The sequence below is a fragment of the Cebidichthys violaceus genome, unplaced genomic scaffold, assembly GCF_023349555.1.
Source record: "Cebidichthys violaceus isolate CVI_PGR_0920_01 unplaced genomic scaffold, fCebVio1.0.p SCAF_11, whole genome shotgun sequence".
NCBI classification, from domain to species: domain Eukaryota; kingdom Metazoa; phylum Chordata; class Actinopteri; order Perciformes; family Stichaeidae; genus Cebidichthys; species Cebidichthys violaceus.
In genome coordinates this window covers 390,954-416,092 of record NW_027176274.1, presented here as the reverse complement: position 1 = coordinate 416,092, position 25,139 = coordinate 390,954, and the positions used below count along the sequence as shown (strand labels likewise).

Sequence of the window (25,139 nt, the reverse complement as noted above, 5' to 3'; positions counted from 1 at the left end):
TTTTGTCAAATGGTAAAGATTGTATAAAATCAATTTCACAGCTGCTAAATTTAAAAACTGTCAGTTCATATATTACCTGTAATCTTTGTTCCAGCCTTGGCCTCCTGAGGGACACCCACTCCATACTCGTTTTCTCCAATAACTCTGAAGTAATACATGGCTCCCTCCTGCAAGTCTCTCACTTTAAACATCAATTTGTGGCAGTTGCTGGTCACAGACACCCATGCCTTCTTACTGGCCTCACGTTTTTCAACATGGTAGGCCTTCACTGCATCACCACCATCAATCTCTGGAGCTTCCCAACTGAGGGTTGCAGAATCCCTGGTCACTGCTGAAACTTTAACGTTGACAGGAGGTCCAGGAGAGTCGAGCACCTTGACAACCATGGGCAGTGTTGCTGTTCCCAGTGGTGATTCAATAGTGACGCAGTACTCTCCAGAGTCGTTTCTGGTTGACTTTTCAAGGGTCAATGAAGTGCTTGATTCTGTTGATTCAATGGTTCCTCTGACCTTTAGATCAACACCCTCCCTGGCCCATGCCACTGATGGCACAGGTTTGCCTTTGAATGGTACCTTGAGAGTAAATCCTGTGCCGTGCTTGACAATAAGTACTTTACGCATCTCAATGTCAACATCAAATGATGGCTCTGCAGTTCTGTCCATTGCTATGGCTCCATCTGAAATTGGGCTACGCACACTACTGCCAACTTTGTTTATTGCCTTGACACAGAATTCATATTCTGCATCTGTCTTTAGTCCGGTGATTGTGAACTCCAAGCTCTTGGAAAGAGGGATAGCCTCAACCCATCTTGCGAGTTCTTCGGGGGATTCAGTTACCTCCTCTTCCTCCTCCTCCTCATCCTCATATTCTTCCTCTTCTCCAACAACCTCTGGCTCTGGTTTGTGGATATAGTCTCTGTATTCTACACTGTATCCAAGGATCTGAGAACCACCATCATGTCTTGGTGGTTTCCAGACAATGGACACACTGTCCTTGGTTGAACTGACAATCTTTGGCTTGGTTGGGCGTGAAGCAACAACTAGAGGATTGGCTGCTCTGAATGATGCAGATCGTTCACTTGGAGGACTCAGACCAGCCACATTTTCAGCATAGACTCTGAAGTCATACTCACAACCCTTGCGCAGTTTGGTTGCTACTGTGGTACATTCAACAACTGGATCTCTGTTCACACGGATCCAGCGCATACCAGTCTTCTCACGGCGCTCTATCACATATCCAGTGAGAGGGCTGCCTCCATCACTGGCTGGCTTGCACCAGGTGAGGGTCATTGAATCAGCAGTTATGGCAGTGACATCAACACTAGTTGGAGCAGTGGCAAACGTGTATGGATCTGTGATCTTTACAGCATCACATTCCAGAGCCTCACCAAGTCCATGCTTGTTGACAGCCAAAACCCTGAAGATATATTCGTTGCCCTTGAGCAGTCCTGTAACTTTGTGGTATGTTTTTGTGACGTCTCCCTTCACCACTGTCCATGCCAAGCGGCTTGTCTCACGCTTCTCAACAACGTAATGTGTGATGTCTGCTCCACCGATTTCCTGAGGAGGACCCCATGACAGAGTGCACGCCTCAGCTGTGAGACCTGTGATCTGCAAAGGTCCTGCTGAGGGTCCTGGCTTATCTAGAATCACACAGTTTATTGGCATGGTAACTGTTCCGCCAATATTCTGTAGAGTCAGAACATACTGTCCAGAATCTGTTCTGATGCTGTCCTTCACAATGACAGAACTGCTGGTATCTGTGGAAACAATCTGGATTCTGGCTCTCAGCTCAATCTCTTTGCCATCCTTGGTCCAGGAAATGACAGGGGCAGGACGTCCAGCAAGGTCAGCATTAATCTTCAGAGTTTCTCCTGCTTTCACAAGCAATGTCTCTCTGAACTTGACATCCATCATGATGCGTGGTGGATCCACATCATCCCTGACAGTGATGGGGCCAGTGGTGTCAGATGGTTCACTGAACAATCCAGCTGCATTCTTAGCAATGACACGGAAGTCATACTGACTGTTCTCCGTAAGGCCTGTTGCATCATAGTGGGTTTCGGGCACATTGGTGAAGTTGCACCTTGTCCAGCGTCCTTCAGGAAGGTCTCTGCGTTCAATGGTGTAGCCAGAAACCTTGGCTCCACCATCATACTCTGGTTTATCCCAAGACAAGGAGACAGATGTTCTGGTAACAGCAGTGACCACAGGTGTGCCCGGCGGGTCACAAGGATCTCTGGCTGCTACAGCTTCACAGGACTTGCTGCATTTACCGATACCAGCAATATTTTCAGCATAGACACGGTATTCATACATCATGCCCTCTTCAATTCCATTGACTTTGTATTCTGTGTCTTTAATCGTTCCTCTGTTCATCTTTGTCCAAAGAATGCTAGTACGCTCCTTCCTCTCCAGATGGTAGCCCACAACAGGACTGCCACCATCAACGACTGGCTCATTCCAAGTCACCAACATGTAAGACTTGGTGGCCAACTTTACAATAGGTGTGGAAGGAGGTCCAGGTTGTTTGAAGTTGTACTGAGCAGTGATTCCAGGTGAATCCACATATGTACTCTTTCCATAACGGTTGACTGCATAAATGCGGAATTGGTACTCTGCTCCATGTGTCAGGCGGCCAGCCTTGAAAGATGTTCTGGCAACGTTACTTGCTATCATCTGCCATTCTTGGGTGTTTGTGTCTCTCTTCTCCACAATATAGTTACTGATGGAGCAGCCCCCGTCATAATCTGGTGGAGACCAGGACAGTGTGATGCTGTCTGATGTCACCGAATCCACCATGACACCTTTAGGTGCACCTGGTTTATCGAGGACAACAACTCCAATATCTGCTGAGACAGTTCCTCCTGCGTTTGCCAGGGTGATCTCATACTTGCCAACATGTTCTCTGCTAGCCTCTTTGATGATAATTTTGGACGAGGTTGCAGTGTTTAAGATAGTAACTGATGATGTTTGCTTCAAGGGAAGGGCATCCTTCTTCCAGGATACAACAGGCTTAGGCCTGCCTCTGACTGGAACCTCAAAAGTGAGGTCACCTCCAGCCTTCACACTGTATGTGGTAAAGAGTAAGTTGACCGATGGTTCAATTGAAACATCCTTTGTAACCACAGGCAAACCAAGATCCTTTGGCTCACTTTTTCCCTTCTCATTGATTGCAACAACTCTGAATAAATAGGCTTCATTGGGAGTCAGATTAGGAATAGTTGCTTCAGTCACCTTGACTGTGCATGCTGTGCCCCATTTATCTCCACTCTTGGGCTTAAATTCTACATTGTAGCACATAACTTTGCTTCCGCCATCATGTGCAGGTTTGTCCCATGTCAGTGACACGCTAGTCTTTGTCAAATCTACAAGGCGAACCTTGTTTGGTGGCAGCGGTACCTCAGACACTTTGATTTCTTTGGTTTCAACCATCTGTCCTTGGCCATATGTATTAACAGCACAGACTCTGAAGTAGAAAGTTCCACCCTCAGGCAGCTCTTCAATCTTGAATGAGTTGAGCAAGCAGTTGCTGGTGACAGTAGTATAGGCCTTCCTGACAGACTCTCTTTTCTCTACAATATAGTTTGTGATTTTAGAACCACCATCAGTAAGTGGTGTATCCCAGGCAAGAGTCACTGAATCCTTCTTGAGCTCCTTCACAGCAAAGTTTTGAGGTGCACTTGGTGTATCCAAAATTCTCACTGCAACGATAGCGGATTTTGCACCACTGCTGTTCTCTAGTGTTAGTGAGTATTTACCACTGTCAAAGCGGTTAACATTGTCAATCACAAGCATGGTATATGAACTGGTGGTGTCAATTCCAGCACGCTCTGTGAGAGTACCCTCAACTTTCTCCCATTTCACAGCAGGTTCCGGTCTTCCTCTGATGGCGACAAACAGACGCAGAGTTCCACCTGCACGGACAGATACCACCTTCCTGAGATCAGCATCCAGCTCAATCTCTGGTGCTTCTACCCTGTCAGAAGTAACCACAGTGCTGTGGACATTAGCAGCCTCCCCAACTCCCTCAGAGTTGATCGCACAGACACGGAACTGGTACTCTCCTCCCTCCTTCAGGTCTGTGATAGTGAGTTTAGTGGCTTGTGTGCCGGTGGGTGGAGTACACATGGTCCATTCTTTTTCAACTGGTGCCTGTACTGCCGGCGCTACTTCTGCCTCCTCTGCCGCTTCGGGCACTGGTGTATACTCCCTCATTTCAACAATGTAGCCCTTTACATAGGCACCACCATCAAAGTCAGGTTTGCCCCAGGACAGAGACACAGACGACTTTGTGTAGTCTGTCACCTTGGGATGGTGTGGAGGTCCAGGTGGTGTTGTGGCATCACACGCTCTTTGAAGTAGGGAGATTTCACTAAGGTCTCCCATTCCAGCCTCATTTTCAGCAGCAACACGGAACTCATAGAAGTGGTCCGTCATCAGACCTGTGACCTGGAAGTGGTTGTCAGTCAGCTTTTGTCTGTTGCATTTTGTCCACCTCACACTATCTTTGTCACGTTTTTCAAGGTGGTAGCCTTCAATTTCAGCTCCACCAGTCTGTTCTGGAGCCGTCCATGACAGAAGCATAGATTCCTTTGTGATCTGACTTGCTTCTGGAGTTCCAGGAGCACTTGGTGGCTTGTAAGGATTGCGTGCAACGATGGCTTCACTCTCGAGACAATCGCCGACACCATATTTGTTGACTGCCCTGACTCTGAAAATGTATTCATTTCCAGGAAGCAAATTTTTTAGTTTATGGTACAGACCCTTGATATTTGGTGCAGCTACTGTCCAGGACAACCTGCTAGTCTCTCTCTTCTCCAAGACATAGTGAGTGATACTAGCCCCACCATCCAGAGTTGGTTCAGCCCAGGCAATGATGCACCTGTCAGCCATGATTCCTGTCATTCTCATGGGTCCAGCAGGTGGACCTGGTTTATCAAGGACTTTGACAGTGATAGGGAAGGCTTTTGTACCACCCAGATTTTTGAGGACCAGGTCATAGTGGCCACTATCAAGCTTGGTTACATCCTTAATGGTAATGGCTGCACGTTTCTGTGTAGTTTTCACTTCAATGCGCAGGGCTTTGTTCATTTCCTTGCCCTCTTTTAGCCAGACAACATCAGGAATTGGTTTTCCATAGATGTCAGCATCAAGAAGCAAGTGTTCTCCAGCATTGATAATAATAACATCCTTGTATTTGGGATCCATTGAAGCCCTTGGTGGTTCAATTTCATCAGTAGCAGTAATAGGTCCAGAGCTGTCGGATGGCATGCTGAAGACTCCGGCTGCATTTCTTGCAATAACTCTGAAGTCATATTGCTCATTCTCTGTCAGGCCAGTGACGGTATACTCAGTCTCAATTATATTGGTGAAATTAGCTCTTACCCAGTGTACATCAGGGGAGGAAATATCTTTCCTTTCCACAATATATCCATTCACTTTGCTGCCACCATCATACTGAGGCTTTGTCCACTGAATCTTGATTATGGTCTTAGAAATTGACACAGCTTCAGGAGCACCAGGGGGATCACATGGGTCGCGAGCAACAAAGGACTCAGACACTTTACTGCATCTGCCAATGCCAACAATATTTTCACCATAGACTCTGAATTCATAGCCAATACCCTCTTCTAGATTGGAGATCTTGAACTGAGTATCAGTGATAAGCATCTTGTTCAGTTTGTTCCACATGATGCTGCTTCTCTCCTTGCTTTCTAGATGATACCCAATAACTGTACTTCCACCATCATTGACTGGCTCATTCCATTCAACGATCATCATTTCCTTTGATGCAGATTTGATAAATGGTGTTCCTGGCGGCCCTGGTGGTTTGTATGGATATTGAACAACGATGGACTTGGAGTCCAGGGATGCACCCTTTCCATATCTGTTTTCAGCTAGGATTCTGAACTGGTATTCTGCACCAGTCTTCAGCTTGGTGACCTTGAAAGCTGTTCTGGCGAGCTGTGTGGTGACGGACTGCCATGTTTGGGTGGTGGTGTCTCTCTTCTCCACTATATAGTTCTTTACCTGGCATCCACCCATGTACACTGGAGGCTCCCAGGAGAGATGAACAAAGGTGTTGCTCACTTCAACAACCTTGACTGGACCTTTTGGTGGACCAGGCTTGTCAAGGATAATGACAGACACATCCTTAGTGATTGTGCTGGCATTATTGGTTGCTGTGATGGAATATTTGCCAAAGTCTTCCTTGCATGCCTCAGTAATTTTAATTCCAGTTGTTGTTGGTGTCCTTATGACGTTGATTCTGGATGTCACCTTCAAAGGCTCACCATCCTTGGTCCAGGAGACTTTAGGTTTGGGTCTGCCAAGCACAGGGAACTCCAACTTCAAGTCCTTTCCAGCTAATACATTGTAGGTGTTAAATTGCATCGTAATGCTGGGCTCCATTGTTACGTCATTGGCAACAATGGGCGCAGCAAGTGCCGTTGGCTCACTCTTTCCCTTCTCATTGTAAGCAATGATACGGAATAGGTATTCTGCTCCTGCTGTGAGGCCTGTGACAGTGCCCTCGCATGTCTTTGTATTTGTTGCAACTCCCCACTTATCTGCACCCTTGGGTTGCATCTCAATTAGATAGCCACCAATTCTACTGCCACCATCATGCTCAGGTTTCTCCCAGGCCAGTGAGATACTGGCTTTGGTGACATCAGTGAGGGAGATTTTTCCAACAGGCAGTGGCACCTCGGAGGCCTTGAAAGCTGCCTTTGTTTCAACAGCCTGGCCGATTCCATAGTCATTCTCAGCCATGACTCTGAAGTAGTACATAGCACCTTCAATCAAGTTCTCAACTTTGAATGTTGTCTTGGTGCATTTGGCTGACACATTTGCATACGTCTTTCTGGTTGATTCACGTTTGTCAATGACATAGTTCTTGATTTTGGAACCTCCATCAATCAGTGGGGCATCCCATACAAGAGTGACTGAGTCCTTTTTGACTTCTTTAACCACAAGGTTCTGTGGGGAGCCAGGTGTATCCAGGACTTTAACAGCAACAAACTCAGACACAGTGCCACTGCTGTTCGTCAGGTTCAGGGTGTATTTTCCAGAGTCACTCCTGTCACATGAGTCAATGGACAACTGTGTGAAGTTGAGAGCTTTCTCAACCACTGTTTTTTCGGTCAAGTCTCCCTCATCCTTAGTCCACTTAATCTCAGGTGTTGGCCTGCCCTTGAATGGAATATGGATTCTAACAGATGCACCAGCTTTCACAGTGATGCCCTTCCTCAGCTCAGAGTGTAGGTGGATCTCTGCTGGCTCCAACCTTTCCTCTGGCTTAGCTGTTCCAGAGAGAGCTGCTGGCTCACCAACTCCCAGCTTGTTCAAAGCACACACCTGTATCTTGTACTCCTGACCCTCAGTCAGTTTGGTAATTTCATACTTGTTGACACGCAGGCCAGTGGGAGGCGTAACCATGGTCCATTCCTCCTCCTCAGCCTTGCAGACTTCAACAATGTATCCTTGAATGGTGCTGCCACCGTCAGACAGAGGCTTACCCCATGACACTGTAATTGAACTCTTTGTGGAGTCAATCACATTCACATATGCTGGGGCACCAGGTTTGTACTTGGGATCACTGGCCTTGTAGTATGAACTTGGAAGGCTTGGTACTCCTGCTCCAACTACATTCTCAGCAGCCACTCTGAATTCATATTCATGGTCGGTGGTTAGGCCTGTAGCTCTGAAGGAGAGATCAGTGACTTTCTGTCTGTTGCATCTGGTCCATTTTATTCCATTTCTGTCCTTCTTTTCAAGGATGTAATTGATAATCTCACTGCCACCATCAGTCTCAGGGGCTGACCAAGTGATGGTCATGCCATCATGAGCAATGTTGGATACATCCTCAATATGAGGTGGACCAGGAGGAACAAATGGAGTCTTCATAACCACTCCGCTAGACTCCAGTGGCTCACTGACTCCAAAACTGTTAACTGCCATGACACGGAACATATACTCATTGCCTTCCAGTAATTTGGTGACTTTGTAGCATGTGGTTTCACAGCTGTTGGAAACAACAGTCCAAGCTAGACGGCTGGTCTCTCTTCTCTCAATTAAATAGTGCTTAATAGGACTACCTCCATCATGTAGAGGGGCACGCCATACCAGTGTGCATCTATCTTCAGCCACTCCAGCGGTGTGGAGGGGTCCTTCACATTGGCTAGGCCTGTCCAGGACCACGACCTTGAATGGAACAGTTTCACTGCCAGCCACATTTGTCAGCTGGAGTGTGTAAATTCCACCATCAATTCTAACAGAGTCCTTAATGACAATCATTGCATGGTTTTTAGTGTCTTTAATCTCCAGTCTGAGTGTATTCTCGATTGGTTTTTCATCCTTGAACCACTGGATTGTGGGGAGCGGTTTGCCATGGACATCGGCATCTAGCTTGAAGGTCTCTCCGGCATTAATGGTAATGGCCTTGATGAATGCTGGGTCAATGGAGAATTTGGGGGCTTCCAACTCATCACTTACAGTAATCGGTCCACTGTTGTAGGATGGCTTACTGACGGTGCCTACAGAATTTTTAGCAATGACTCTAAAGTCATACTGTGCATTTTCAGTCAGACCAGTGACATTGAACTGGGTCTCAATCACATTAGTGAAGTTTGCCCTTACCCACCTGCCCTCGGGCAGATCACGCCTCTCCACAGTATAGCCAGTTATACTACTGCCACCATCATACTCTGGTTTAGTCCACTGGATGACGATGGTGTCCTTTGTCACATGGATGGCCTCTGGTGCGCCAGGAGGATCACATTGGTCACGAGCAACACAGCCCTCTGAGACTTTACTGCACCTGCCAATGCCAACTATATTTTCAGCATAAACCCGGTACTCATACTCAATACTCTCTTCCAGGGGATGACTCTTGAAAACCGGCTCGTGAATAAGTGTCTTGTTGATCTTGACCCAGAGAATACTATTCCTCTCTTTCCTTTCCAGATGGTAGCCCAGGACAGGGCTGCCTCCATCTTGGACAGGCTCGTGCCACTCAACAATTTGGTGGTCCCTGGAGAGAGAGGAGATGAAGGGAGTGCCTGGTGGGCCTGGCTCTTTGTATGGGTACTGAGCGACCACACTAGATGAATCCAGACCATGACTCTTGCCATAGCGGTTCTGAGCAATGATCCTAAACTGGTACTCAGCTCCAGTCTTCAGTCTGGGCACTTTAATGGTTGTTCTTGCATAGTTGATGCTGACATTTTCCCATGTTGGTGTAGTAGTATCTCTCTTCTGTACAATGTAGTTAGAAATCTGGCAGCCACCATTGTGCTTTGGTGGATCCCATGAAAGTGTGACACTCTGTGTTGTGATTTCATCGAACCTCACAGGGCCGGATGGAGGCCCAGGCTTGTCAAGTACAATAATTTCAACTGTTGTATCTTTCTTTCCAGCTGAGTTGGCAACATGTATACTGTACATGCCACCATCATCACTTGCTGCCTCCTTAATGCTCAGTGTTGTATGTATTGGTGTGCTGAGAATGTTGACTCTGGTAGTGAACTTCAAAGAGGCTCCATCTTTCGTCCATGAGACTGTTGGTTTAGGTCTTCCAAAGAAGGGAATGTCAACTTTCAGGTCTTTGCCCACGTTCACACTGTAGCTACTGAATGCTGGTCGAACATCTGGCTCAAAGACTAAGTCCTTGGTCATCACTGGACCAGCAAGGACTTTGGGGTCACTCTTTCCCTTATCGTTGACTGCTATAACTCTAAACAGATACTCCTCTCCTGGGTTCAGTTTAGTAACGGTAGTCTCCATTGTCTTAAATGTGTTGACACCAGACCACTTCTCCTGGCCCTTAAGTTGCACCTCAAGCAGGTACTGCATGACTCTGCTACCACCATCATACTCAGGCCTCTCCCAAGCCAAAGATATGCTTGTTTTGGTTTGATCTGTAACAATCAAGGTCTTTGGAGACTGGGGCACCTCTGAGACCTTAAGAGGATCGTTAGTTGCTGCAGGCAGGCCAACACCATGTTCATTCTCAGCAAGGACTCGGAAGTAGTAACTACAACCTTCCTGAAGTGGCTCAATCTTCCATGAAAGAGCATGACAATTTGTTACAACAGCTGCATATGTTTTGCGTGTGCTCTCTCTCTTTTCAACAATGTAGTTCTTGATCTTGGACCCACCATCCAAAAGAGGTGGCTCCCATGCCAGGGTCACAGACTGGTTTGTTATTTCTTTCACTTTCAAGTTAACAGGAGCACTAGGCGTGTCCAGAACACGGACAACAACAAATGCGGATTTGGTTCCACTGGTGTTCTCTGCAGTGATGGTGTATTTTCCGCTGTCATTTCTGCTCATCTTGTCAATTACAATGGATGAGTAACTGCTGGTCACCTCAACCTGAGCTGTCTCTTTAAGTGCAGCTTCATCTTTGTCCCACTTTATGGTAGGAGTGGGCCTTCCTTTGATAGGAATAAACAGTCTGAGGGAAGCTCCAGCTTTAATGGTCACAATCTTTCTCAGTTCTGGGTCAATGTCGAGGTCTGGCTCCTCTGCCCTGTCCTGGGCAACAACAGCTCCAGAAACATCGGCATGCTCACCGACTCCAACTTTGTTGATAGCACATACTCTAAACTTGTATGCCTGGTTTTCCTTCAGGTTTTCAACTTCAAACTTGGTCTTCTTGACACCTGTTGGAGGTGTGCACATTGTCCATTCCTCAGCAGGGGCATCTGTAGCGGCTGCCTTGGCAGCTGGGGCTTCAGCAGGAGCCTTGTCTGACACCGGTGGCTCTGTGGTAGTGCAACACTCAACAACATATCCCTGAATCTCACAGCCTCCATCACAGACGGGTTTGCCCCATGACAGGAATACTGATGTTTTAGTTGTGTCAGTTACTCTTGGATTGTGTGGTGGGCCAGGCCTGAAGATGGGATCAAGTGCTTTGAAGTACACAGTTGGGGAGCTTGGCTCACCAAGGCCTACAGCATTCTCAGCTACAACTCTGAATTCGTAACTATGGCTTTCCATGAGTCCAGTGACCTTGAAAGTCAAATCAGTGACTGTTTTCCTGTTACACCTGGTCCATCTTACACCTTCTTTGTCATGTTTCTCAATTATGTATCCAGTGATAGGACTGCCTCCATCTTCAGAAGGAGCTTCCCAAGTGAGCACCATTGAATCTTTTTTAATATCTGAAACTTCCAAGCTCTTGGGTGTTCCAGGCACTGCAAATGGATCTTTAATTATGGCAGCAGCAGACTCAAGTGGTGCGCCCACTCCAAACTGGTTCACAGCATGGACTCTGAAGATGTACTCATTTCCTTCCAAGAGCTTTGTGACCTTTAAACAGATCTTCTCCACTTTTGGATCAACAACAGTCCAGACTAGCCTGCTTGTCTCTCTCCTCTTTACAATGTAGTGAGAGATCTTGCTGCCACCGTCTTGTAGTGGTGGTTTCCATGCAAGGCAGCATCTGTCGTTGGTTATTCCTGTGACAACGAAAGGTCCCTGTGGTTCGCCAGGTTTATCTAGAACAACAACATTGACCTGTACAACCTTTTCTCCCCCCGGATTTTTCAGCAGCAGAGTGTATTGGCCTCCATCGGAAATTTTAGCTTCCTTGACAGACATATAAGCTTTGGTGGGTGTGTTCTTAATTTCTCTATGAATAGTGTTGCCCAGCTCCTGCTCTCCCTTCATCCAGTGGATAGAGGGCAATGGTTTGCCACGAACATCTGCATCAATCTTGAAGTTGTCTCCGGCATTAACTAACATAGTCTGTGTATACTCTGGGTCAATACTGAGGCTTGGTGGATCAATCTCATCCCTGGCAGTAATAGGACCGGTACTGTAAGAGGGCATACTGAAAACACCAGCAGCATTTCTGGCAATGACACGGAATTCATACTGATTGTCCTGCACAAGTCCAGTTGCAATGTATTCTGTTTCAATGACATTGGTGAAGTTAGCCTTCAGCCAACGGCCTTCAGGAAGCTCCTTCTTTTCCACAACGTAACCTGTAACCTTTGCACCGCCATCATATTCAGGTTTGGTCCAAACAATGGTAATAGAGTCCTTACTGATCTTTGAGGCCTCGGGGGTGCCAGGGGGATCACAAGGATCTCTAGCAACTCGTCCCTCAGATACTTTGCTCACTTTGCCTGTTCCGACAATGTTTTCTGCATAAACTCTGTATTCATATTCCATTCCTGGTTCAATATCGGTGGTCTTGAAGGTTTGGTCAGTAATAAGAGACTTGTTGAGTTTGACCCAAAGGATGCTGTTTCTCTCTTTGCGTTCAAGATGGTAGCCCAAGATAGTGCTGCCACCATCAATCACAGGTTCATTCCAGGCCACCACCATGCTGTCCTTGGTGCACACTGCAATGGATGGTGTTCCTGGTGGTCCTGGGAGCTTGTATGGGTATTGAGCCACAATACACTCTGAGAGAAGAGCTGGGCCTTTTCCATATCTGTTTTCTGCTGTGATTCTAAATTGATACTCAGAACCAGTCTTCAACCTGCCTGCCTTTATTTTGGTCCTTGCAAGGTTAGGGGATACAACCATCCAGGCAGTTGTGGATGTATCTCTCTTTTCCACAAAGTAGTTTTTGATCGTGCAACCACCATCATATTCTGGTCTGGTCCAGGAAATGGTTACACTGTCAGAAGTGACCTCCTCCACCTTAACTGGACCCCCCGGCTGTCCTGGTTTGTCTAGTACAACAATACCAATGTCTGCTGTTGTCTCTCCTGCTGTGTTGCTAATAGTAATATGATACTTTCCAACATCATCTCTAGTAGCCTCTTTTACATTGAGGTTCAGCATTGTCTCTGTTGCACCAAAGTTTACTCTGGTAGTTCTCTGCATAGGCTGACCATCTTTTGCCCAGGAGACAGCTGCTTTGGGACGTGCAACATAAGGAACCTCTACTGCCAGATCTTCTCCTGCTAACACACTGAATGTGTTGAACAACATCTTGGCAACAGGTGCAAACACAAGATCTTTTACGATCACAGGCACACCAATCTGTCGTGGGTCACTTGTTCCCTTCTCATTTCTTGCTGCGACACGGAACATGTATTCTTCACCTGCATTGAGTCCACTAATAGTAGCTTCTGTTTCCTTTACAATCATAGACTGGCTCCACTTATCGACACCCTTAGGCTGGATCTCAACAACATAACAGCCCACTCTGCTGCCACCATCATGCTCTGGCTTCTCCCAGGAGAGGGTGACACTGCTCTTAGTAACATCCTTAAGAGAGATTTTGCCAGGTGGCTGTGGCTTCTCAGACACTTTAACTGATTCACCAGATTCAATGGGCAGGCCAATGCCATATTCATTCTCAGCCAAAACTCTGAAGTAATAGTTGCATCCTTCCAAGAGCTGGTTAACTGTGAAGGTGGTGTGATGGCAGTTAGCGCTGACTGTGGCATATGCTTTCCTTGTGGACTCACGTTTTTCAACAATGTAGTTTTTAACCTTAACTCCTCCATCATTCACAGGTGGTTCCCATGTCAGAGTGACAGATTCCTTTGTTATAGCAGTAATCTTGAGATTCTGTGGGGCACTTGGTGTGTCAAGCACCTTGACTTGGACTGTAACTGTCTTGGATCCAGAGCTGTTTTCAACTGTAAGATTATACTTTCCACTGTCAAATCTGTTGACATTTCCAATTACAAGTGAGGTGTATGATGTTGTGCTGTCAATGGTTGCCCTCTCAATACGCTCACCATCTCCTTTGGTCCATTTAGCCTGAGGAGCTGGTCTACCTCTGATAGGCACAAACAGCCTGAGTGAGCAGCAAGCTCGAAGACTGACAACCTTGCGGAGCTCAGCATCCAAATCCATCTCAGGTGGCAGGAGCCTGTCCTCTGCTTTGGTATTGTCAGGTACAGATGCTGCCTCTCCAACTCCTTCACTGTTGACAGCAGATATGTTAATCTTGTACTCCTGGTTCTCCTTCAGGTTAATAATGGTGAATGAGGTGGCAATGAGTCCTTCTTTGGGTGTCACAATGGTCCATTCCTCCTCTTCCACCTTTTCAGATGGGATGCAGGTCTCCACAATGTAGCCAGTGATGTCAGAGCCACCATCATATACAGGTTTGTTCCAGGCGACAGTAATTGAGGACTTGGTTGTGTCCAGGATTCTGGGGTTGCATGGGGCCCCTGGTGTGTACAGTGCATCAGTGGCCTTGTAGAATGGGCTCGAGAGACTTGGACCACTCACTCCAGCAGCATTCTCAGCAATAACTCTAAATTTATATTCATGTCCAACATGAAGGCCTGCTGCCCTGAACTGTAGATCTTTGACCTTCCTCTTGTTGCATTTGACCCAGCGGAGGCCTATTTTGTCTTTCCTTTCAACATTGTAGTTGGTGATGGGAGTTCCACCATCACTCACAGGCGCTTGCCACATAACAACCATTGAATCTTTAGAAATAGCTGTCACCTCAGGAGTCTGTGGAGGATCTGAAACCACATATGGGTTGTCTGCAATAGTGGGTTCTGAGTCAAGAAACTCGCCAAGTCCATATTTGTTTACTGCCATAACTCTGAAGATATATTCATTTCCTTTGAGCAGCTTGGTCACCTTATATTGTGTAACTTGCAAGTCTGAAACCACATTGGTCCAAGCCAGTCTGCTTGACTCACGCTTCTCAATCACGTATCCTTCAATCTTGGCACCTCCATCATCTGCAGGTGGAGCCCAGGTGAGTACACAGTTGTCAGCGTTGACATCGGACACCTCGAGAGGTCCAACTGGTGGTCCAGGTCTGTCAAGCACTTTAACATTAAAGATGTGCTTAGCAAATCCACCAACATTAGTGGCAGTCAAAACAAATTCTCCTCCATCTGATCTTATAGAGTCCTTGTTGGTCAGAGTAGTTTCCAGTTCTGTGAATTTTACATCCAGTTTCATTGTGTTCTCAACCTCCTTTCCATTCTTGGTCCAAACCATAGATGGGGTTGGTTGACCAGCAATGTCAGCATCAAGCTTGAAAGACTCTCCCGCCTTCAGTAAAACAACATCCTTAAAGATGGCATCAACCATAATGCGTGGCTCAATAATGTCATCTTTGCAGGTAATTGGGTCTGAGGGCTCAGAGGGCAAGCTCACTGCACCTAATGAGTTTCTGGCTACAACACGGAACTCATAGGAGGCATCTTGAGTCAATCCACTGACAGTGAATGTGGTCTCAGTGATGTTGGTGAAGTTGGCTCTGATCCAGCGCCCTGCAGGCAGTTCTTTCTTCTCCACTGTGTAGCCAGTGATTTTGAAACCACCATCGTACTCAGGCTTTGTCCATTGAATGGTGATGACATTCTTGTTGACAAATATTGGCTCAGGCTGACCTGGTGGGTCTACAGGGTCCAAGGCCAGTATTGGTTCTGAGGCCTTACTGGGCTTACCAATTCCAGCCATGTTTTCAGCCATGACACGGAACTCATAGGCAGCTCCATCTTCAAGCCCCGTGGATTTATAGAGGTTTCCTTTCACAAGACTCTTGCTGATTTTCTGCCACATGATGCTGCTTCTTTCTTTCCTCTCAACATGATAACCAATAACTTCATTTCCACCATCAACCACAGGCTCATTCCAGCCAACTGTTATGGAGTCCTTGGTAAATGCAACAACACCAGGAGTACCAGGAGGTCCAGGGACTTTGAAAGGATAGGCAGCCACCACTGACGATGAGGTGATGGGAGGTCCAACACCATATCTGTTCTTAGCCTTTACTCTGAACTGGTACTCTGATCCAGTGGTTAAGCGAATGGCTTTGAACACAGTACGGATGACTGTGGAAGACAGCTCTGTCCATGTTTGGGAAGTGGTGTCTCTGATCTCAACCACATAATTGTTGATTGGAACACCTCCGTCATTCTCAGGAGTGTCCCATGCAAAGACGCAATAAGTACGAGCTATCTCCACGATGTTAACTGGTCCCTTGGGTGGCCCAGGTACATCATGCACTTTGACAATGATGTTGTCTGTCACAGAACCAACAATGTTCTTTCCTGTCATAGTGTATACACCACTGTCACCTCTGTTGCATTCACCGATGCTGAGGATAACAGTGGCAGCAGTAGTTTCCACATTGGTTCTCTGTGTGAGCTTCAGGGCTGTGCCATCCTTTTGCCAAGAGACAGTTGGTCTAGGACGTCCCATAACTGGAATTTCAACCTTGATATCATCTCCTGCCTTGGCAATAACAGTCTTCTGACATACACCACGGAGGTCAAACTGTGGCATCAAAGTAGAATCCCTGACAACAATGTGTTTGCTCTCACGTGGTACGCTTCTACCTGAATGGTTGACAGCCATGACACGGAAAATGTACTCCTCCATCTCATTAAGATTCTTTACTGTGAAGTCCATGGTCTTGACTGCTGTTACATGTGCCCACTGATCAGTTCCTTTCTTCTGGGCTTCAAGGACATATCCTGTAATTCTGCTTCCACCATCATGCTTTGGTTTGGTCCAGGCCAGGCTCACAGAGTTTTTGGTGATATCAGTAGGAATAATGCTCTCTGGAGGAGTTGGTGCCTGTGATGCACGAATTGGATCAGCAGTTTCAGCCGCCTCACCAATGCCATACTCATTCTCGGCCAACACTCTGAAGTAGTACTCACAGCCTTCACCCAGATCACCGATCCTGACTGAAGTGGTTGGGCATTTTGTAACAGCAGTAGCAAAAGCCTTGCGTGTTGATTCTCTCTTCTCAATGATGTAGTTGGTGATCTTGGCTCCACCATCAATGAGAGGAATCTCCCACTGAAGAGTAATGCTTTCCTTGTCAATCTTCACTGGTTTTAGGTTAAGTGGAGGTCCAGGTGAGTCCAGAACTCTCACATTTATACCGGCACTCTTCTTTCCAGCAGAGTTTTCGAGGGTCAGTTCATATTTACCCACATCAATTCTTGAACTCTCTGGGATGATCAGCATTGTGAATGACTCAGTGCTGTCAATGACTGCACGTGGGACAGGACCACCCTCTTTAGTCCAGGTGACAGTAGGTGTAGGGCGTCCCTTGATTGGTACAAAGAGGCGAATAGAGCAGCCAGCCCTCACGACAAGGGTTCTTCTCAGCTCAAGATCAAGCTCAAAATCAGGTTCAGCTGCACGCTCCACAATCTCAAACAGCTCCTGAGTTTCAGCAGGTTTACCTGCTCCCTTAGCATTCACAGCGCTAATCCTAAAGTGGTATTTTGCACCAGTTTCCAGCTTGGCAACAACAAACTCTGTGATCCTAAGTGGAGATGAAGGGGTGTCCTTCACCCATTCTTCCGTTCCTTCCTTCTTGTGTTCAATCACATATCCAGTGACCTCAAGTCCACCATTATCAAGAGGTTTCCCCCAGTTCAGAGTGGCAGTGCTCCTGGTTGTGTCTGTGACTCTTGGATTGATTGGAGGTCCGGGCACATCTGTCAGACATAAAATAAGTAGTTAGTGTTCTTTAAAACTAAATATAGCATTTTCTAAAAAGTTATTCTAAGTATCTTAGCACAGGAATTAATGTATTATTTGATTCAGGTGGCTGTTTTCTTTCCACAGTTGAAACACTCTTTTTACTTACAGGCAACAACTATTGTTCTGACAGGCATAGATGGTTCACTTGGTTCTCCAAAGCCAGCTCTGTTCTCAGCAAGAACACGAAACTCGTACTCGATGCCCTCAGTGAGACCGCTGACATCATAGCTGAGCTCAGCAATGGATTTCTTGGATGCCCTGACCCATCTCATGCCCTTTTTCTCCTTCTTCTCAACACAGTAACCTATGATGTCACTTCCTCCATCCTCGGCTGGTCTCCTCCAGGTCACAGTGACTGAATGTCCATCAACATTATCAACTTCTGGTTTAGATGGTGGACCAGGAGGACCTACATACAAAATTAGAAGAAACACATTCATGAATCAAAGTCTGTATTCCTCTTCCAGAGACATTTGATCTGTATAAAAATGGAGCACAAACGTAGGATGTAAGATGAATTGAGAAACATGAACTAACTGCACATACCGAATCTATCAACCATCTTGACTGCCTCAGAGTGAGATGGCTCACTGGCACCGTACTGGTTAACAGCAGAGACTCTGAAGAAGTACTCATTGCCTTGGATGAGCTTGTTGGCGACATAGTGACAGTCGATGACCTTCTCTTCCAGGATAGTCCAGAGCAGGCGGGTGGTTTCTCTCTTCTCAAGAGTGTAATACTTGATAGGAGAGCCTCCATCCTCCGTAGGAACTGTCCAGGTAAGAGTCACCTTTTCAGAGGAGACACCACTGGTTTCAATGTGCCCAGGAACTCCAGGAACATCCAGGACTGTGACTTTGACGGTTTCTTCCTTTACACCGAAGGGATTGCTGGCAGTGATGATGTACTCCCCAGAGTCCTTCCTGCCGGCATACTTGACGGACAGAGTAGAGGAAGTTGCAGTGGTCTCAATATGAACAAGATCAGAGGGTTTGAAATACTTTCCTCCCTTTGACCAGCATGAGGTCGGCGCAGGTTTGCCTAAAATGCTTGTGGCAGTGATGACAATAGTGTCACCGGCTCGGACAGTCAGACCCTCCTTCACCTGAGCTTCAATAATAATGGTTGGGGCAGCTGTTGAACGAAATAGGAAAGACTTTATTGATCATGCATCATGCCAAGATAATCGTTGAAGGTATATTGAGATGCTAGTGAGACAACATCTTAGTGGTAGTTTTATATCTCACCATATTCATCTGCGCAGATTATAGTATCCGTCTGCTCGGAGGGCGGGCTGATGGCGCCAGCGGAATTCTTTGCCCTGATTCTGAACTCATATTTGCAGCCCTCCTGCAAATCGGTGACAGTGAATGCAGGATCCACAACATTGACATTGTTGGCCTTCACCCAGATCTTAGAGGGCAGGTCACGCCTCTCAACGATGTAGCCAGTCATTCTGTGGCCGCCATCGAACTGTGGCTCGGTCCACTGGAGGGTCACGGTGCTTCTGGTGATGCTGATTACATCAGGTTTCCCAGGGGCATCTAATGATACAGACACAAATATATTAATGCATTGTTGCAGAATGAGTCATTTTTATAACTTGTTGCTACTCTTACACTTACCAATGGGATCCAGGGCCACCTGTGGATCGGTGGGAGCACTTGGTCTGCCAATGCCAGCCAGGTTGTTTGCCATGACTCTGAACTCGTATTCCAGACCTTCAGTCAGCCCAGTTACCTTGTGTTCCCTCATCCTCAAGGCAGACGGGCTCGTTCTCTTCCACAACATACTGTTCCTCTCCTTGAACTCAACATGGTAGCCTGAAACAAAATCCACATCAAGCTCCATTTCACATTTAAGGCAGGGTTGGTAATCTTTTGTTGAAATTCTCATTACATCCTGAAAGCAATCAATGAATCAAATTGCTCTGACTAGAAAAAGAAGAAAATCTGTGGCTGTCGCAGGAGTGTAAGAAGCTGTCCAATCATTTTATTCAGAGAGACTGTAATGATTGGACAGGCTACCTGCCTGCACTTATTCTGCCCATGCATTCATTGCTCATTGCGTACTAACAACAGCCATGTTAGTTGATTACGTTCATAATGATCATTTTGGAAGGAGGCTGTTAGTGTTGACGACGTGGTCACTTTCTTGCTAGATTTTGCAACTTTTTCAGCAACTAGATTTAGTTTTTCAAGATTACCCCAGATTTAAAGTGACATGAGAATCAATGTATGTCAAATAATACAAAATAACAGACGTTAGAAAGGTAAGTGAAATGTTCAAGTTGACTGCACCTGTGATGGGAGACCCTCCAGTCTTCCTGGGGTCAGTCCAGGCCAGGTAAGCAGAGTTGTGGCGCATGCTCATGATCTGAGGTGGAAGAGGAGCATCGGGAACATCTGTAGGAAAACAGCGATATTGTACAGTCAGGACAAACTCAATTTCTAAGTTCAACATTTAAACATCCAGCTTTTAAAATATTAGTTTAAGTCACTTACTGAATGGATGTTTGGCAATGATTGGATCAGACTTGAGTCCCTCTCCAACGCCGTACTTGTTCTCAGCACAGACTCTGAAGATGTACTCTGTGCCCTCATGGAGACCCGTCACCCTCATGGTGTTGGTCTCCACAGTGGAGCACACGGTGACCCACATGTTGGTGACTGAGTCCCTCTTTTCTAGGATGTAGTTTGTGATCTCTGAGCCACCGTCGTCCTTAGGAGCGACCCACTTCAGCGTAGCACCATCGGCCGTAACATCTTTGAACTTAATGGGTCCGATAGGAATGCCAGGTTTACCCACCACCCTGAAAGGAGACGAAACATTGAAGTCTTTTTCTACCTTTGTTGCTTTTTTTTTATACACAGCCAGTAATGTATGGATATAATATCCACTTATTCTTCATGTTCAATGATTTTCTTTGTCTTTTTACAATTTGATTCCTACCTAATGAAGATAGCGGACTCCTTGCTTCCAGCGCTGTTCCTCAGGGTAATGGTGTACTTGGAAGCATCACTCCTCTGGCAGTCCCTGATCAGGAGGGTGGTGTTGACTGCAGAAGACTCTGCGCACACTCGGCCGGTGTCTGTCAGGTTTTCCTCGTCTCCCTTCTTCCAGGAGACCTTGGGAGTAGGTTTGCCGATGATCGGGATCTTTAGACGAACGGTGCTGCCCTCCTTGGCAATGTAACACATGTCGGGCAGCTCCCTCAAGTCACAGCTGGGATGAACTGCAGAGAGAAGGAATGAGTTTTTCAAAACGTTACTTTAAAGGTTCTCTAAATTATATTTAGATCAGTAATATCTCACCAAACAACTATTATCTATGTAAATATATGGAGGACTAATCCTCCCTAGTGCCCACCCTTCAGTTCTCCCTCAGGTAAACACTGTTCGCTGCTACCCACTGGCTCAGCCATCGCCATTTTGAGAGCCGCGTAGAGGCAATCTCTATGCTCTGAATTAAGAATGTAGAACCTTTTAACAATTCCTCAATAGTTATTTCTCTGTAACTTTTATGAATATGGACTTACTGATCTGATCCTTGGCGACCACTAACAGCTCCTTGGCTGAACTCTCTCCTGAGTCATTCACAGCCTTGACTCTGTAGTTGTACTCTCTGCCCTCCACTAGGTCCTTGGCGCTGTACTGCATGTTCTTGGACCTCATTAGCTCCTTGTACTTGTCGTCACCGTTGAGAACCTCCAGCACGTAGCAGATGATGCGACTGCCACCATCGGTGAGGGGTTTCTTCCAGCTTAGAGTGCAAGAGTACTTCGTAACCAGCAGAGTCTTGAAGTCCATGACTGGCCCAGGCTCCTCTGGAAAAGTAAAAATTTAGTGCAGTGAGTAAAATATTTGCAAGAACAAAAAACGAAAGAAGCACAAAATCTGCTATCATCAAACCCACCAGATGCTTTGACTGAGTCGGCTGTCTCGCAACACTCTCCAGTACCGAGCTGGTTAACTGCTGACACTCTGAAGCAGTAGCACCGTCCGGCATCCAGGTCCTCCACCTTGAACGATGTCTGGGTGCAGTTGTTGGAGACGATGGACCAGGCCTTCCTCTCAGTGTCACGCTTCTCCACGATGTAATGGGTGATTTCAAAGCCACCATCAATCAGAGGAGTGTCCCAGTAGATGGAGGCGCTGTCTTTGTTTGACTCCTTCACCATCAGGTTGACTGGTGGTCCGGGAGTATCTGGAGAGATACATCACATCATAACAGTGTCTGACTAAACCTAGAACATATTCCTTTTCCTGATGTTTCCATCCATGAGTGGCTAGTCAGTCAGTCTCTGCAGAGTACAGTCAATGCAAGCAAACTGAGATGAATGCATCCACTTAGCGAATAAACAATGAAAGTCCTTCACTCACCAATAACCTTGACCACAACAGTGTACATCTTTATGCCAGCCAAGCTCTCCAGGCTCAGAATGTATTTGCCAGCATCATATCTGTTGACATTCTCCACCACCACCAGGGAGTCAGTGTTGGTGGATTTCATGACAACGCCCAGGCGGTCCTTGATGTTGGTGTTCATCTTTGCCCAGGTGCTCCTGGGAATGGGAGTGCCCTTGATGTAGGCATGCAGCCTCATGGTGGCACCAGCACGCAGCTCCAGGCCTTCCTTCAGCTGCGCACTCAGCTCTGCCTCGGGAGGAACTGCACGAACACACAAAGAGGATAGTTTTATTTGTGACTGTGTAAGATAAGGGCCTTATTGTTATCTTATTCTGTTTCTATTGTTGTCTTATCTGTGAAAGCCTCATATTGTACATGAAAATGGAGCAAAAACTGCTCAATGTGTGCTCTTTTATCATAAAAACATTATTATAATACAATGCTTTGCTCAAGTGATATAGTGTATATTAACTATTCTATGTTGTCAATTGAAATACACCACAACCTTTTGATTTGGGCTAACATGATGGTCATAATCCAGCTATCTAGGAATAAGCTAAACTTTTAGATAACTGAAAAACACAGGTTGTATCTTGTATACCTTGTTATGTCGATGATGCGTTGTTCTACATAAATAATAAATGCAGTTGAAGAAATTTAAATCATACGTACTGACGATGTCCTTGGCAACATGCTTGCCGGGTACTTCAACTGGCTCGCTGAAGCCAACCTTGTTGACAGCAGTGATTCGGCACTGGTACTCCGCCTTGTGAATGAGGTTCTGGATGGTGTAGCTGGTGTCCTGCAGGTTTCTGGGGACGTTGCAACGGATCCAGTCTGTGGTGTCGGTTCTCTTGCACTCCACCAAGTATCCAATGATGGGACTTCCACCATCTTTGGCGGGGGCGGTCCAGGTGAGGCTGATGGTGCTGTTGGTTGTGTCTGTCACACTGGGGTTCACAACGGGGCCAGGAGGAGCTGGGGAAGAGCACATTGACACAGGTTAGTTTACATAGAGAGAATCTTTTAATTCAGTAAGAAAAAAACTATGCAAAGTTGTGTGAGGTTACTCACTGATAGGATTCTGTGCAGTGGTGCCAGCAGAGGGCTCACTGGGTTTGCCCTTCCCTGCCACATTGACGGCACGGACTCTGAACTCATACTCAGCTCCCTCTGTGAGGCCTGTGACTTCCAGGCTCCTCTCTGTCATGGGCTTCCTAGTAAATTTGGTCCAGTTTATGTCCTTGACCTCTTTCTTTTCCAGCATGTAGCCCAGGATGGTGGACTTTCCATCATCGGCAGGCTCCTTCCAACTCACTGTCATACGATGTCTGGTCACATTGGTGATCACTGGGGCCTCGCAAGGGCCTGGGACAGCTGGAATTGATACCACAGTTCAGGGTTTAGTTTAGATATCAAATTTAGTATTTCAAGTTTGAAATAAGCAACCAGGTCTGGACTCATTGTGATGAGAAGCTTTAGATTACTGGTTTGGTGTAGCTGCTACTTGTCAAACTTACATCCCAGTATGAGACCCAGTTTAAACTGTAGCACTGATTTCTAATATTCCTCACCGTCATTGATGTTGTAATGCAAACCCCACAGAAAATGGTGGTAATGACTCACTGAATGGGTTCTTGGCGATGACGGGGTTGGTGATGAGGGGGTCTCCGACTCCCCATGTGTTCTCAGCACGGATTCGGAACTGGTACTCGTGACTCTCAATCAGCTTCTCCACATTTAACTCAAAGACATTGCCTTTGATCTTGGCGGAGACCTGAGCCCAGTTGGCTCTGCTGGTCTCACGCTTGTCCACAATGTAGTTGCTAATGGGAGCACCACCGTCCTTCAGAGGAGGCTCCCAGGACAACTTGATACTGGTGGCAAACGCCTCAACACATTTGGCACTGGCAGGAGGGCCAGGCACATCTAGGGAGACACAAAATAATGAAATATCACCCAACTGAGCACGTGTTGACGGTGAAGCTGTATGCCCATCATGCATTAATGTGAATACAGCTAATAGACGTTAACTTAAAACGTTAACTTATATATTGGTAGAGTTTCAACAGACATTCCTAAAGAAAAGATGAAAGCACTCACCCAGGACGTTGACCTGGATTTCGGCGGTCTTGGAGCCACTAGCGTTCTCGGCCAGGATGGTGTAGGTTCCTGTGTGCTCCTTCGTGACCGCCGTCATCTCCAGCTGGAAGCGATTCCTCTCGTGGGTGATGATCTGTCCTTCACCTGATTTCAGGCTGTCATCAGCTCTCTTCCACGTCACTCTGGGCATCGGCTTACCGAACACCTCGGCCTCCAGGAGGATTGTGGCTCCGGCCTTCACCTTCAAACCTTTCTGCATCTTAGCGTTGACCTCCACCCTCGGAGGAACTGTGTTTGTAAAGACGACAAAAAGAAGAGTTAAGACTCAGAGCTATGAGAGAATCTTTACGTTTTAGTTTCAAAGTCACAAGCTCAGTAGTTTAGCTGAAAATACAATAATGTTATGATTGTAGTGACTGGTTTAGTAAAAAATCAAAACCTCTCACCATTCTCAGCACAGACCAAGACAGGGTCTGTGGGCTCAGAGGGTTTGCTCATATTGACAGCGGTTTTGGCGATGACTCTGAACTGGTACTGCAGGTCTCTCTCCAGACCAGTCACCGTATACTCCTCTCTTGGGACATTCTGGCTGCTGGTGTTGCAACGTATCCAGATGTCTCCTGGCACCCGCATGGCCTCAACATAGTAGCCAATGATCTTGCTACCACCATCATTCTTGGGACGGGTCCAAACCAGAGTGACCGAGCTCTTGGTAACATCCAGGATCTCAGGTTTACCTGGAGTATCTGTGAGACAAAGAATCAAATATGCAGTCTAAATGAATAGAATAAAGCTTGTTACGTGAGTGTTGTTGTGTTGGTGACAAACGTACCAACAGGCGTTCTAGCCGTGACAAAGTTGGTCTTCTTGCTTGGTTTGCCCTGGCCAGCACGGTTGATGGCGGACACTCTGAAAGTGTATTCCAGGCCCTCGATGAGGCTGGCACATGGGTACTCAGTGGTGCGTACGACAGTGTCGTTAGCCTTCACCCACAGCAGGCTGTTCCTCTCCTTACGCTCGATGTAGTAACCTGTGATGGGACTGCCGCCGTCACTCTCGGGCTTATCCCAGGCAACAAACATACAGTCCTTGTTGGTCTTGTTTATACGACAGTTGAGAGGCTCACTCGGAACATCTGGTGACAAAAAACGAATATTGTCTATAATGATAA

At 46.6% G+C, this 25,139-nt stretch overlaps 1 protein-coding gene across 1 annotated transcript in view; it reads right to left on the bottom strand.

Moving 5' to 3' along the window:
* LOC137891531 (titin-like) overlaps positions 1 to 25,139 on the bottom strand; it is a 172,154-nt gene that overhangs the window by 27,363 nt on the left and 119,652 nt on the right. Inside the window, exons 172-188 of the mRNA XM_068736195.1 lie at positions 24,801 to 25,103; positions 24,415 to 24,714; positions 23,969 to 24,256; positions 23,492 to 23,794; positions 22,940 to 23,242; positions 22,538 to 22,843; positions 21,839 to 22,126; positions 21,372 to 21,662; positions 20,995 to 21,282; positions 20,409 to 20,691; positions 19,961 to 20,268; positions 19,757 to 19,861; positions 19,082 to 19,279; positions 18,704 to 19,000; positions 18,003 to 18,590; positions 17,563 to 17,865; positions 77 to 17,410 (exon numbers count right to left, since the gene is read on the bottom strand). Coding sequence (XP_068592296.1) covers positions 77 to 17,410; positions 17,563 to 17,865; positions 18,003 to 18,590; positions 18,704 to 19,000; positions 19,082 to 19,279; positions 19,757 to 19,861; positions 19,961 to 20,268; positions 20,409 to 20,691; positions 20,995 to 21,282; positions 21,372 to 21,662; positions 21,839 to 22,126; positions 22,538 to 22,843; positions 22,940 to 23,242; positions 23,492 to 23,794; positions 23,969 to 24,256; positions 24,415 to 24,714; positions 24,801 to 25,103 — 22,086 coding nt within the window. The remainder of the gene's footprint in view (positions 1 to 76; positions 17,411 to 17,562; positions 17,866 to 18,002; positions 18,591 to 18,703; positions 19,001 to 19,081; positions 19,280 to 19,756; positions 19,862 to 19,960; positions 20,269 to 20,408; positions 20,692 to 20,994; positions 21,283 to 21,371; positions 21,663 to 21,838; positions 22,127 to 22,537; positions 22,844 to 22,939; positions 23,243 to 23,491; positions 23,795 to 23,968; positions 24,257 to 24,414; positions 24,715 to 24,800; positions 25,104 to 25,139) is intronic.